The sequence below is a fragment of the Gossypium arboreum genome, chromosome 9 (assembly GCF_025698485.1).
Source record: "Gossypium arboreum isolate Shixiya-1 chromosome 9, ASM2569848v2, whole genome shotgun sequence".
Taxonomy (NCBI): Eukaryota; Viridiplantae; Streptophyta; class Magnoliopsida; order Malvales; family Malvaceae; genus Gossypium; species Gossypium arboreum.
The window spans coordinates 32,433,120-32,448,972 of record NC_069078.1 but is presented as its reverse complement, the minus strand read 5'-3'; the positions used below and the strand labels follow the sequence as shown (position 1 = coordinate 32,448,972).

At 34.1% G+C, this 15,853-nt stretch overlaps 1 protein-coding gene across 2 annotated transcripts; it reads right to left on the bottom strand.

The window, feature by feature from the left end:
• Positions 1-1,122: 1,122 nt before the first annotated feature.
• On the bottom strand, positions 1,123-4,879 carry LOC108488086 (ferric reduction oxidase 2-like). 2 transcript variants are annotated; one of them, XM_053019517.1, is made up of 8 exons: positions 4,732-4,879; positions 4,519-4,625; positions 3,864-4,048; positions 3,535-3,769; positions 3,143-3,470; positions 2,325-2,571; positions 1,580-2,253; positions 1,123-1,481 (listed from the first exon to the last, which is right to left on the bottom strand). In XM_053019517.1, the coding sequence occupies exons 1-8, from the start codon at positions 4,877-4,879 to the stop codon at positions 1,342-1,344; spliced, it is 2,064 nt and encodes a 687-aa protein (XP_052875477.1). In that variant the 3' UTR covers positions 1,123-1,341. The 2 variants fall into 2 exon arrangements, with proteins under 2 accessions (XP_052875477.1, XP_052875478.1); XM_053019518.1 differs by having other exon boundaries at positions 3,864-4,027; positions 4,531-4,625.
• Between the last annotated feature and the right edge of the window lie 10,974 nt (positions 4,880-15,853).

Genomic DNA, 15,853 nt, shown 5'->3' with positions numbered 1-15,853 from the left:
GGATTATAAATAAGAGTTAAAATATTATTTAACCTAAAAGTTTTTTTTAATGCAAAAGCTAAAAATTACTTTTGAATTCAAAAATATTTTGACTTTAAAAATTATGGTCCCAAAAACTTTATTGAAAAACAACAAGAAACAAAGACATCGGGTATATATGTGTGAGAGTTGTTCATTTTAGGTATAATAACTTATTTAACCATTTAATTTTATAAAAGAAAAAAAATATTTTAATTTTTCATTTAATTTCTCTATTTTAATCTTTAAATTTCCGACCAGAACTACTATTAATCGAATTAACCGACCCGAACTACCATTAACCGAATTAACCGACCATTTTAAACTATTAACTGTTAACCGAACCGAAATTTTGAAAAAAAAATTAATTGAACCGAACTTTTTTGGTTAATTCGGTCATTTAACTGAATTAACTGAAATTTATATGTTTTTTTTTGTTAAAACAAGTATAAAACATATAAAAAAAATAAACCGACTTAGCCGACTAATTAATTTATATTTCCAAAAAATTAACCGAACCAACCAAATACTTATATATTATAATATTATTTATTAAATTCGGTTAATTCGGTTAACCAACCGATTTCGAACCAAATTAATCGTTAACCAAACTTCCAAAAAATTATTAACCGATCCCCAACTGAATTAATTTGGTTAATCAGTCGGTTAACCGAATTAATTCGATTTTACCTGAAATTTGCACATCCCTAGTCAAACTACTCCAAAATGAATGGACTTTGTTGACAATTGTCATGTTAACAAATAATTAATTTTTCTTCAATAATTTTTAGTTCTTAAAAATTTAATGACTAATATAATATAACACAATGTGAATAACACATCAGGAAAGTTTTTCTATCCATTTTAAAATGATTTCTTTACAAATAATGTAAGTTAAAAAGGAGTAAAAGACGAAAATTTAAATGAAATGATTTTTTTTTTCCTAAAATTGGAAGGTGAAAAAAAAACAAAAAAAAAACAATTATTCCTTCATTTTATGAACAGCTTAGCCGGTAAACCCCTGGAAAATGGCAATCACAAGTCAAGGTCGTCGTGTGTTGCTAGAGTGGATGATAAACAAAGGAAAAACAAAATTTAGACATCTTAAAGCAAATCTGAACTTAATCTTGGTTGTATATTTTGATTTGCAGAGTTCTCTCTCTCTCTCTCTCTATATATATATATATATTACAAAATAGAGCAGGACCATCCTAATCGTTACAGATAAAGAAGAATGATTGATTCATCCCCATGGGGTTTAACAAATAAGCAGGTGAAAGAAGGGGGGAGGACTATTCTTCCTCTGTTTCAGCTCTGCTGTGATCACCAGGTGAAGCTAATGGACTTGAATTGCAGATTATCTGCCAAACCAGAACTACAGATGGCTGCCACTTCTTGCCGCATTTCCCTCGGTCCACTGGCAATAACTCCTACGCTGCTTTCCTTGCGTTCAAACAATATCTCTACCATAAATCAAACCAAACAAGACAATCAGATGTCAAAAGTCATATATATATTTGTTACATACATGTAATGTAGAACTCTGCAAACAGTAACTTACTTTTCAAGTCAGGTCTTTCACCATAATGGACATTGGTGGCTTGAAGTAAAGACTGGTACGGCAGGCTTTCTAGTTCTCTGTCACCATTGTTAAACCACACTGGTGGTGTATCCATGTTTCGAATTTGTCTCAACCTCTTTCTATTTTGTTTCTTATTCCAAAGAAAAGTAGCATTAGCTGTCATGGCTATGGCGATACACATGAATAGCATGTTAAAACCAGCAGTTGCAGAGCTAGCGTATACCATATTAGAATTATGGTATCGTGATAGAATGGCAATGAGAAGAAGAAACATGAGAAAGGAAGATGAAATGATAAGTCCAAGGCAGAGCCAGCTATTAGGGCCTAAAATTGCAGAAACTGGTGCATCTGTCGCATTAGGCTTGAAGCATACAGTTTGTAGTGGCTTGTGGTTATTTTCATCTGCCCCCTTTTCTCTTGTTACATAGGCTTCAATCTGTAACTGCAGGCAAGAAATATCTACTGTGGTGCCTGAAACTGGTAATATTAATTCCAACATTGCGAGGTCAATAGATTTCTTGAACGCGCATATGAGAAGAACGTGTGGAATCCTGGTGCTACTTCCAGAACTGGCCTTAAAGAGGAGCTCTCGGATGATTGAGATGAAAGGCGTAATGCCGCTTCCTCCGCTCAGCAACACCAATGTGTCGTGCCTGCGGGAAGAAGTTCTATTACTTATCATTACAAAAACAGGAGAAGGGATGTTGTTTTGGCGGTCAAGTACCTTAGTAAATGTGTTGAAGCAGGTGGTCCGTAAGGCCCTTCTATGGAGACCTGGAAACCATCCATGGGTAAAGGGGATGAAAGCTTCTGATACAAGTCAGAAGACCACCTTCCTTCACTTTTGACCACGATGCTCAGCTTGTCAGTATCCATATTGCTATTGGAGGTAATTGTAAAGGGATGCCATTGAAGCTTAGAAATGGCTGGTACATTCACAAATATAATGCTTGTTGGACTGTGATTCACTTCTGCCACATTAAACAAACAAGATTATCTCCAAAATTATTGCTTATCTTGTCAACAGTATACATATCATCCAAATATAAACTTCATCAAATTTTGCTTAATTCTACTTGTGATTAGCCACATTTTTTAACCCTCAAATATATGATTGGCTCAATCAACAAGCATACATCAATATTGAAGTAATAAGTTTTGGCAGGTAAAAGTATAATAGAGTTTCATATATTAAGAGCCAGATTGTTCTCCACTCAAAATAGGTAAATTAGTCGGTCTATGTTAGTTCAAAAAATAAATTGATATTTTTTGTTAAAAAATTCATTCATTTTTACCGTTAAAAACTAACATGGTTAATCGAATAACTAAACACTGATACATGGGATGCCATGTGTATTTCATGTAAACATAAAAGAACCAGTTTTTAATAATAGAAATGGATGTAATTTTTAACAGAATGACCAGTTTGCTCTTTAATATAATGTATATAAATTAATTTACTCATTTTTTAGTAAAGGAATAAAGTACAATCTAACTCCTAATATATGGGCTTCTACGTTACTTCTACATTTTGGCAATTACCTGGGCTCTTGCAGAAGTTCAACTCAACAGTTTGACAAGGTAAAATACGTGCAGCAACCAAGCTAACCCTTTGTTGGGATTGTAAGAATCTTAGACATCGATCTATTAAGAAGAGGTAGAAACCAGGAAGCACGATGCAAGCATAGGAGAAACCCACGTGAAAGACGAAGAAGACAATAAAGAGAATGTAGAGATGATGAGTGTAATAGAAGAGCTCAAACATTTTCCGCCTTATTTGAGGAAGGCTTGTTGCCCACATCCCTAACCCACAAACAAAACCTATTTCTCCTGCCATGTTTGAAACTTCAATCTTACCCCATTTAAGTACCTGCAGTTCAACACAATGAATCATTGAAATACCAGTATGCAAGAATATGTGGTTATTTACTTACCTGTGATAACTGCTCAGTCTTGGCCCAGAAAACAAAGTAACATAAACCATGAGCAGTGAAAATGGTCATAGCAATATGCCCAACCCAAATATGATACTTAATACTTGCTTCTGAGCTAAGCCCAATCAACCGTAAAACTGAAGATCCTCTTGTCACGGGGAAGAAGAGGAAAGCTAGGCAAATGTTGCCTACGAGACCTAGTGTTAGACCTGACATTTCCAACTTAGCCTCCCACCTGCAAGGAGATGTCATCAAACTATTGCATTTGGCCCCCCATTTGGAACTTTTTTTTAATAAAGTCTTAACCAAGGAATTCATGAGATACTTACACTAGCAATCCACTCCTTGAAGCCATTTGGTCGATATGTGTAAACATACCATTCAAGTAAGAAGTGGTTGACCAAGCTAACAGCACAACAAACATGGTTAAAAATGAGAGCTCCATCCATGAAACAATACCCAAAGGACCTTTCACTATCACTGGTTGCTTCAACTTAGATGTCGGCACCCTTTTGTTCCCAATAAATCAGCAACAGTTTGTTATACTATACCATGATAAGCATGGAAGCCCTTATACTAGGCGTAATATTGTATTTTGTCCCATCTATTTAAAAAAATAGACGAATTAATATATGTATATTAAATCAAAGAGCAAATCAGTTCTTTTTGTTGAAAATTTCATTCAATTCTATTATTAAAAATTGGCATGGTGGATAGAATAAACAAACAGTGACAAGTGGTGCGCCACATGTATCTCATGTTAATGTACAAAAATCGATTTTTAGCAATAGAAATGAATAAAATTTTTAACAAAAGGACCAATTCACTCTTTAATCTAACGTATAAAGATTAATTTACTTGATTTTTTAATAGAAAAAGTAAAATGTAATTCGACTTTTAATATAAGGGCCTGCATAGAACTTTTACCACTATGTCATGAAACATGAAATAAGTGGAAAAAAAGTAGCGATCATATCTAAAGATGTACCCTTCAACGTTGTGATCTCCATGTTTCTTTCCTAAGTGAAGGTAAATACATCCCAGTGTAGCAATGAAGAGGATGGGAAATGTACATATCAGCATAGTTGAACCTGCATATATATATATATATATTATATATAATCATTTAAGACAGAAAAGTACTTCCAAACAGAAAAAGAACTTCAAATGAAACTGCAATATGGAGTGCTTTTATACCTTGTTGTCCAAAGTATATGGATTTGGTCTTGGCACGGATTTTAGGCAACCAATGTTCAAAATATAACTTCGTGGGCATCATGAACCAAAGCATCATGTACCCAAGAGAGAGCAGCAGTAGGAACAGTTTTATGGCTGATCTAACCATCTTCAATTCGCTTTAATTTTTGGTCTATAATCCAATTGAAGCAATCCCTACTTATTTATACAAGAATGTTTCTGTTTGAAAGTACAAAAGGAATGTTAATGTAAAAAGAAAATTATAATAAATTGAGCTAGGCGTTTAGGCCACGTTTAATCAAGAAAATGCAAGCCAAATTATATGTCCATTATCGTACAAAAAAGAATAGATCTATTTTCAAACCGCTGACTTCTAATTTTGGACATTAGAAATGCCACGAATTCAGCGTTCATGTCAGTGCTGTTTGTCTCAATGCAAAATATATTAACGTTTTAAAATAATTTTAGTGTCAACAATCATTTGAGCCTTTATCAAACCTCCATGAAGCACTTTAACATTTTTTTTCTTTTTCTTAATAATTTTTATACAAATTTGGCCATAACATTTTAGCATTTTATTCTTTTTCTTAAATTATATATTCAATCATTCCAGATTCTTAGTATTACAGAATGATTAAAATTTGAATGTAGGAAGCTGGATTTGTTGTATATTATTGTTGTTGATTCCTACTCCTTAGTCCGAACTTCGGTCCAATTAATTGAGCCTTGATGGACTGCAGCTGCGTCTCTTTTGCTTTTAAATTTCTTTGACTGCTCCTCTTGTCCTTTTGGATAAATCTTGGCATTGCGTTAAGAATTGAGCTTATATTGGAGTTTACGTCAGAATTTATCTTTTCTAATTCTTAAATAAAATGATAAAACGTGTTTAAAATGTATTTATATTTATAATTTTTACATTAACAATAATATCATATCAACCGAATTAAAATTTAATCGATTCTTATAAATTAAAAATCATTGTAAAATAAAAAAATTAATATTTGATAAATGGTTAAAAAGAGAATGGGTGCTCCAATTGGTCTGAAATATACATCTAATCCGAAATTTTTTAACTAATTAAAAATAATTTGAACTAGAAAACATTTATAAAAACTTAAAAAAATTGAAAAAACATGAGAATATTTAATGAATTTTCATTGCAAGTGAGATTTAGACATTTGAATATATTAAATTTGAATCTTTTAGTAAATTACAATTTTATTCAGGATTGTTATTTCATATACCCTTTATAATAAGCTTTTTACAAGTTTTATTTATCCCAAAAAGCAGTAAAACTGTTAAAAAAACTCAATACAACTTTACAGAGAAAATGAAACTTGTTCTTAGCATTATACTATTAACTCCCTAGTATATTCCATGTTGTACAAAGTTGAATATTTATTGATCATCTTTTTACTTGTAAGCCCTAAACCTACAAAATCTTTTAAGACTTCTGAACATATCTTGCTCAAACCTTTAAATGGTCTTCAATTTCTTTCTTACAAGATTAAGTAAATGAAATAATTCCATGCTAACTTGAGAATATAAACAATAAGAGCTTTGCCTTTTATATCTCGTGCAAAGCCATTGGATCTCCTGATTCCATCCCCCAACTTTTCATTGAATATATTACAAAGTAATAAAACATTCCCTCATACAATTCTAGCAAAACGATGATCCCTTGTTTCTTGGTTTTATTGACATAGCAAACAAAGACCTTCCAATAAGTCTATCCTTTGTGGGAAGCTTATTAAGAATATCCATCCAAGTTAAAAAGGAATGGTTTGGTATATGAAGTGGAAACCAAATCACCTTACACCTCATAACTTTCTTGATGTGATTTCTAGAACCCAAATAGAACCTCGATAATATGTTAACGAGACTCGTACTCAAAGTTACAATTTACTTTTGTGTCGGACCATCTTGAACATGAACAATAGATAAAAAATACCTTGACCTGAGGTGCTTGATAAGTTTAAAGAACTAAAGTTATAAATGAACTTGACTCGATTAAGCTTAAAACAAATACCCAAACCTTGGAGTAAGAAAGTTGGTGTTGCCACACTTTGGAAAGGGATGAGAAAGGGACTGATAAGACAGTTGAATGCTACAAAATTGAAGTTTTAATATGTTTGAAAGGTTCAATGAAGAACCAAGAGAGAAACTTTGAAATAAGTTTTATAAAATTGTCAATCAGTCTTTACAAAATGACATGGGTGAACTATATATAAACCTAGGCATACAAATGGAAGCAATTCGACACTAAATGTATTCATGTGTAACAACTCATTTTCAGTTGTGCCGAAAATAGTGGTTTCGGGACTATGATTCCGACAAACGAGTTAGTATTTTAATATTTATTTAATTCTTATGAGTAATTATTAGGGTCATATTAAAATTTGTTTAATAAATTTTAACGTTTAATTAGTTAATTTAATAAAAATGATTAAATCGTAAAAGTTATAAAAGTTGATTTCCATTAGTTAAAAGGGTCAAATAGCTTTGAAAGGTAAATTAATGGACTTGGATGGTAATTATACCATACCTATAGTTAGTGCATGATATTGGTAGGTTTTGGTGTAATTTTAATAGTTTTTAAAGGTTAATTTTGTAATTTAATAATTAAATAAAAGGTTAAACAAAACAAAAGGTAAAACTAATATCATCTTCCCCATTTTTGTTTTCAAAATCGAATCACCATTGGTGAAGGGGGAAACTTTTGACCAAGATAAATTCTCGTGCATGTTATTTGTTTGATACCTGTTTTTAGTGATTTTTATATTTTTGATGTAGTATTAGCTTAATCTAGCTAGCCCGAGGGTCAATTTGTAAAATTGTTAAAAGTATAGGGACTTTCCATGAATGAGTTTGTAGTGTTTGTGAATTTAGTTGATAGATTATTAAGCTTGGTTGCTACATAGACATATTTTACTATGTGATTTTTGATGATTTTAAAGTTTAAGGGCCTATATGAGTAAAATGGTAAAATTTAATGATAAAAATGTGAAATGGTGGGAATTATGGGATGTTATAAACCCCTAGGAAATTCGTCTAATAGGATTTTTCTTTAAAAATGATGATTTTGCAAGTTTTAAGTTTAGGGACTAAATTGTAAAAAAAGTTAAAATATTAGGGGTAATTTTGTAAATTCACATTAAAATGAGTTATAGGTTGGAATTAGTTGTTTTAAACTATTTAAATTGTTTAATTGAGTTAAATTACTATTTAAATCAATATACGAATCAGCCGGACTTAAACTTAGGAAAAGCTAAAGTGTCAAATTAATCGCCGACTTCGTTTTTACAACCGTTTTTATCGAGGTAAGTTCTTATGAGTATTAAACTTATTAATTGTTGTTTTGATTGTATGTTAATTAATGTTATGTTAGGTATAATTTAAATTGATAATAATATGATGTTTTGGATATTGGATGGTTTAATAGTACTGTTTGAAACTTGTGAATACTTAGGATACAAATGACATGTCATTAGGGATTATACGGTTTTAGGTGCTGGTCTTGGATGTCCTATGAATGACTGAGGTCTTACATTTTTTGCAAATTCTCCATAGCTTGTGTGAGCAGCATCGTGTAGCTAACATCCCGACCCACAACTCGTGCAAGCATTATGGATATGGTTATAGTTACATGTAAAAACACACTTTGTGTGAGCATTTCCTGAGTATCCGATGTTATTCTATTTGGTTCAACGGGTAATTAAGGTATAAAATGGAAAGGTATATGTATGCATTGGTTTATGTTAATGAGCTTATGAAATGGAAAAATGTGGTATGCTTAATTGGATTGAAAAGGGAACTAATTGAATATGTGATGAATTGTTTGTATATTGAAATCCATTTCATGATATGTGCCTTGTTTCATAGGTTGTGGATAGGAAAGTAATGTAATACCCCTAGTTCGTATCAATGGCCGGAATAAGGTTACAGAGCATTACTAGAGTTTTCATTTCAAAATGAACAAAAATTATAAACATTTCAATTCATATCATTAATCATATCAAAACCAATCCATAACATGCATATTGTATTTTATGCAAGTCCTCGAGGCTCTAAAAACACATTAGAGACAAGTCGGGACTAAATCGAAAACATATAGAATTTTTTAGAAAACAAAGAAAAATTTCAAAACTGCAAGGGTCACATGGCCGAGAGACATGCCCGTGTCTCAAGCCGTGTGGACATTCGAAGTAAGGACACATGGCCGTGTCCTAGCCCGTGTCCGTGCCCGTGTAACTCACTAACTTGGGTCACACGGCCAAGCCACGCCCGTGTGCCAGGCCGTGTACCTGTCGAAATGATCTCACATGCCTGTGTGCCAGGCCGTGTGCTAGGCCGTGTAACAGCCTGACTTGCAACCCATTTGAAGCTATAGGGGACACATGGCTGAGACACACACCCGTGTGGACAAAAAATAGGCCATTTCCAAGCCATTTTTCTCACCCATTCAAACATATACCTACAATCACTTTTGCATATAATAGCAAGCCTTCCAAATGTGTCAAGACCATGCATAAACAAGCTATACAAATATGGTACATTTGCATACAACCAATATGCCAAAAGGGCAGCTCAATCTCAATAACTACACATATATAATAATATATTCAATTTTGCCAAAATGTTCACTAACTTCAAACTAAGGTTACATATAAAAAACATATCATTTGATTTACCTATCAATAACACACCAAATGGTACCAAATGTTCCATTTATCAAGTAACACCTTTAGCTATATATGTCATCCATAACAAATGTATCAAACCACCACAGTTAAACATATCACAAGACCATTTACAATATGCACTTTAAGCTACCATTTCATCTTCAATCATTCAAGTATCATGAACCAAGATATCAACCATTTAAATGTCAAATATATACATGCCAAAAACCAAATCCTTATCATCATCCAAAATGCAATAAATACAAGCCAAGACTCATAGGCCAAACATTAACCAAAACATTTATACATGTCATTATAACCAATATTTAGAAACACCAAAAGTACCGATATAGCCGATGGATAGTATGATATAACTCCGACAAGCTTCCAACCTGAACGAGCTTCCGATTCTCTATAAAACATGGGAAATTACACAGAGTAAGCATAATTGCTTAGTAAGTTCATATAATATAAATGTAACACCCCGTACCCGAGTCCGTTACCGGAGTCGAACACAAGGTGCACACAAACTTAACTTAATCATTTTCACTGTCCATTTAAAAATTTCCAGACAAGCTGGTTACTGCATCACTGTCGCCTTAAAAATCATATCTTGAGTTTCAAAACTCGAAAATCAGTTTCGTAATTTTTCCCCGAAACTAGACTCATATTTCCATCTACAGATTTTTTTCTAGAATTTTTGGTCAATCCAATTAGTACATTTTATTAGTTAAAGTCTCTCCTATTCCAAGGTTCGACTACACTGACCTTTATGCATTACGAATTGGATATCTTCCGGTACAGGTCTTCAATACTGATGCTGTTTGTTTCTTTAGAAACTAGACTCAAATAGGAATCTATACATATATGGAATGACTCCTAATCATCTCTGGTTAATTTACAATGAATTTCCAAAGTCGGAATAGGGGATCCAGAAACCGTTCTGGCCCTGTTTCACGAGAACTTTAATATCTCTTAACATATAACTCATATGACCGTTTCGTTTCTTCCATATGAAAGTAGATTCATCAAGGTTCATTTACATAATTTATTCACTATTTAATTCCATTCCTACAAATTTTAGTGATTTTTCAAATGCTCACCACTGCTGCTGTCCGTATCTGTTTTCAAGGTAAACTTTACCTATTTCGTGGTTTCCATGGACCAACTAGAGTTTTGTCATACATAGGTCCACATATACTCATATTTAGCCATTCCAATGGCTGATCATTTGCCCAACACTTCCATTCCAGTCCATGCTCACATCATGAAACCATACATATATACATAAACACAAATAGTCTAATGCCATACCCCACTTTTACGAGCCATTTTCGCATGGCTGTATACACATACATCACAAAACGTATTTGAAAAACAGCAAAGGGTAGTCCTATACATGCCATATCCGGAGTTCAACTAAAAGAATACCAAAAGGGCTTTGATAGTGTGGATGACTTCGACTTCGATGATCCCGAATCCGATAGCTAACGAGCAAAATCTATAAAACAGAGAAACAGAGAAACGGAGTAAGCAATTTATGCTTAGTAAGTTTGAGCAAGGGATTCCAGCACAACAAAAGCATAGCAATCATATAGCTAACGGATAATTTCGTATGCACAAATTCTCAATGTCATACTTATTTCACATTCCAACCCCTATATTCATACATAAGGGATCATCTTAGCCAAATACCGGAAGCTCATTACTCGACTGAGCGAATATCATTCGAAGGGAATCAACTAATTTCAAGCACATACGAACATACCTCATTGCTGGAATTTTTCAAGCGTATTAACTGAAATTTTGCAGCAAGAACGCCGTTCTCGAATCACGTACCTTCGGAATTTAACCGGATATAACGACTCGCTCAAATGCCTTCGGGACAAACCCCGGTTATAGTAACTCGCACGAATGCCTTCGGGACTTAACCCGGGTTTAGTAACTCGCACAAATGCCTTCGGGCTTAACCTGGATTTATTAACTCGCACGAACGCCTTCGGATCTTAGTCCGGATATGGTCACTTAACACAAAGCCTTCGGGACTTAGCCCGGACATCATTCAAAAAGCCAAGCACAATTATCAATAAATCATGACACATTCAGATTTCATTCTCATTAGCAAAATTCAAACACAAGTCACTTATCACATTTGCAATTTCGCTCAATAGCCACACACAAAGAGCATGATCTAATCAAATCATAATCTAAGTTCCATTACTCGAGAACTTACCTCGGACGTGGTCGAACGATTTCGACGGCTATTCGACGACTTTTTCCTTCCCCTTATCGGATTTAGCTCCCCTTTGCTCTTGAGCTTAATCTTGATGCAAGTATAGCCAAATCTCTTCCTAATCCCCTTCCAAACCAAACATGAAGCAAAAATTCCTTCCTTCCTCTTTAGTATTTTCGGTCAAGAGAGAATGAAATGGATGAGCAAATTTTTTTCTTTTCTTTTCTTCAATACACGGCAATGGGGAGGGGAGAAGCCTTCACACACATTTTTTTTTTCATTTTTTTATTACCCATACCCCTTAGTTTAATGTTTCTCCCTAATGCACCAACAAAACATGTTTCATGACATGTTTTGCCCATACTCCCTTGTCATGGCCGGCCACCTCCTATAAAAAGAGGGATATTTGACATGCAAGGCCATTGTTTTGCATGCATGCTTTAATTAGTCATCACACATTTCCCCATCATACTTTCAAAGTTTTCTACTAGGTCCTTTCTAGTGGAATTCACATTTATAACTCTAAATTAAAACATCAAAAATGTCACACATGAGTTAACACATATTATAGGCAATAAAATAAATATTAAATTATTTTTATGCCTCGGTTTTGTGGTCCCGAAACCACATTCCGACTAGGGTCGTTTTAAGGCTGTCACAATAAAACACAACTTTCAACACATAATAAGTAAGTTTAAACATGACATAATCCAACCACAACTTGGCCAAAGCCTAAGCATGTACACTGATAATACTTTGAAATGATATATTTTTATGTATTAATTACATATTTATTTTGAGTATGATCCTACTAATTTGAGCTATTTATAATTTTTTATCTGGTAGGGTCAAAATTGAAGCAAAAGGAATTTTAGGGGCAAAAAGTGTGAATTTAAAGATAAAATGCGCCAGCATACGAGATAGGAAAGAAGTGTTGCCGAAAATACAAAGTGTGGAAGATATGAGGGCAAATGTGCAAAGAAAAATTTTTATAAACACAAGACTCTATTTAAATTTTAATTATATTAGGATAATTGTTAAGATTATTATTTAGATTTAATTTTAGCTTTTATCTCTATTTTTTTTATTTATCCTTATTTATCTTTACTTATATTTTAGAATTTAGATAGGAATAGACTAGATTTTCTAAGTACTATAAATAGGAGATGGAGTGACACAAATTTGACATATCTTTTTCTGTAAACTCCCTCTCCCAAAAAGCTTTAGCCTTTGTTCTTTTCTTTATTCAATAAAATTCCATTTTTATTAAGTTTATTTCTTTTTTTTCCGCAAAGCATGAGCCACTAAATTCATCTAGCAAAGGTTGTCGAAATTCCCCAAAAAGGGTTCATGAGGCTTAGAATCCGTGCTTAGCCTTTTCAACGAGTATTCATCATTTCTTCGCATTATGGGATTGACGCTTCCGTCCATATACTTTCAAAAGTGCTCTTTTCATCTTGCACAAAGGCGACCGCTTTGTACGTTTTGGAAAGGCTGCATAGTCAGTTTGTTAGGTTACTGCGTCAGTGGTTGTCGAGCCTAAGAGACAAAATGGCGTGACATTCGCCATTGAGAAGTGATAATCTAGTGTGAGGCGGTCCAGTGTAAGACGGTCCCACAAAAGCAATGGTTGGCTAGAGTCAGTTTCCTTTAAATTGTAAGTCTAAAATCTAATTGGAGTTGGTGGTCGTAGGTGTCTTCTTCTACTATAATTGGCTTATTTTGTTCGAGAAAAATCACCTAAAAGCCTAGGATTGAACCCAAGACGATCGAGACAACCGAAGGCTGAAATCTCTCTATTAAAAACTCTTTTTCCTCAACTCTATTTATCTCTACAATTTTAATTTTAATTTTCGCAATTTCAATTCAATAAAACTTTTAATTCTGTTTTTTTTAATTCTTTTCCCAGGTACGCATGTTTTCTTGGGCACGACTCTGTCTGGGATATTGAAGAACGGAAGCTTGTGCAAACCTAGTCCCTGAGGATTTGACCCTACTTCCCTTATACTATTCTTTTCATTATTTTATAGGGATAGGATATTTTTGGTGCTTTCAACGACCGCATCAAATTTTGGCATTGTTATCAGGAACTAGTAACATATTAATCTTGTTTCTTTGTTTTTTATGACCAGATCTGCTCTAGGTATTCTTGCATTTGATTCTAAAATAGAGAAGACTGCGAGAGCCAATGGTAAGGAAACGAAGTTACAGAAAAAGTAGTCAGGGGTGGTAGGGACTTAGAGTAACCCATCACTGGAAATAGAAGTAGACGACTAGTTGAGTCTAGGGTTAACGAAAACCCTACTCAAACATCAAAAAGTGAAAGAATAGGAGTTGATCCACTAGAAGAAGTGCTTAACACTAGGGTTAACGAAAACCCGAATCTAACACATCAACATATAGCTCAAGCAATTGGCCAATTGGCCAAAGCTCCTACAAAACAACCGCCATTGCGCATTGCGTATCCTACTATGGATACTGATTTTAAACTGAAGTCAGGTTTAATTCAGTTACTGCCAACTTTTCACAGATTCCAAAATGAAAATCTATATAAATATCTAAAAGAGTTTCATATGGTTTGTCCTAGTATGAAACCTTAGGGGGTAATTGAGGATCAAATGAAATTGTGTGCTTTCCTTTTTTCCTTAGTAGATTATTCTAGGGAATGGTTGTTTTATCTACCTCCTAGACCTATTACAACTTGGATTGCTCTTTCCCATTTGTTTCTTAATAGGTTTTTTCCACAATCGCGTGCAGCTGAGTTAAGAAGGGAGATAATTGGGATAAGACAAAAAGAAGTAGAGTCTCTTTACGACTATTGAGAGCAATTTAAGAAGTTGTGTGCAAGTTTCTCACAACATGGTATAATAGAACAGTCTCTACTCCAATACATTTATGAAGGCTTGAAACCTATAGAGATGAATATGGTAGAAGCCGCTAGTGGAGGGGCATTGGTCAACATGACTCCCCAACAGGCAAGAGACTTGATATCCATGATGGCTGCAAATACTCAACATTCTTCAGCAATTCTGAGCCAATCTTGAGCCCACTAGAAGGGTTCACTTGCTAAGTATTTCAAATTTAGAAGATAAATTTGATCGACTTACTAATATCATGAAATCTCTTTTTGCAGTAAATATAGGACCAACCCAACTATGCGAAATTTGTGCAACACTTGGACATACAACTGATGCTTGCCCTAGTTTGTGTGATGATACAATGACCCATTTAGATGCTGTGGGGAACTTTCCTGGGCCACCCCAAAGGCAATATGGCCCCTATGCAAATACATATAACCCAGGATGGAAAGACCATCCTAACTTGAGTTATGGGGCAAATCTGCAGTACAACCAGCCATACCAAAATTGGTTTCCACAACAGCCGCAAGATTCACGTACCTCTCTAGAAACCATGGTTAATAAATTAGCAGCTAAAATGCTTGATTTTCAATAGAAAACCGAACCTAATCCAAGACAACACGCAAATGTAGTGACATTGCGAAGTGGAAAAGTACTAGAACCAATTCCTAGTAGAAATCTTGGCCGAGATTCGACCCAAGAAAAGCACAAGAACGATGAAAAAGTCTAAATGAAACCTTCATTGCCTAAAATTCAACCTCCATATCACCAGGATGATTGAATCAATGTCAGAAAGGTAAAGAGGATAAAGAGATCTTCGAAACATTTAGAAATGTCGAGATCAACATACCACTGTTGGATGGCATCAAACAAATTCCATGTTATGCCAAGTTCCTCAAAGAACTCTGCACCAACAAATGAAAATTAACTGGTAATGAAAGAGTAAGTGTAACACCCCGAACCCGAGACCGTCACCGGAGTCGAACACGAGGTGTTAACAGACTTCAAACCACTTATTAAAAATTTCCTAGACAAGCTGCCAATCTGCATACTAGTCGCTTCAAAAATCATATCTTGAGTTCTGAAACTCGAAATCTAGTTCTGTAAACTTTCCCGGGAACTAGACTCCTATATCTATATGTTAGAATTTTTGTAGAATTTTTGGTTAGGCCAATTGGTACAGTTTATTAGTTAAAGTCACCCCTGTTTCAGGGTTCGACTACTCTGACCTTTATGCATTACGATTTAGATATTTCCCTTTACAGAGCTTCAATGCTTATGCCGATTGTTTCTAATGAAACTAGACTCAAAAGGGAATCTATACATATAAGGAATGACTTCTAATTGTC

Bases quoted from the DNA above. Each gene is read 5' to 3' on its own strand.
- LOC108488086 (XM_053019517.1), bottom strand. From the start codon at position 4,879: ATGGTTAGATCAGCCATAAAACTGTTCCTACTGCTGCTCTCTCTTGGG. The intron at 3,770-3,863 runs GTAAGTATCTCA...ATCTCCTTGCAG, and splicing joins TCAAGGAGTGGATTGCTAGT to GTGGGAGGCTAAGTTGGAAA. The intron at 2,572-3,142 runs GTAATTGCCAAA...TTAATGTGGCAG, and splicing joins GAACTTCTGCAAGAGCCCAG to AAGTGAATCACAGTCCAACA.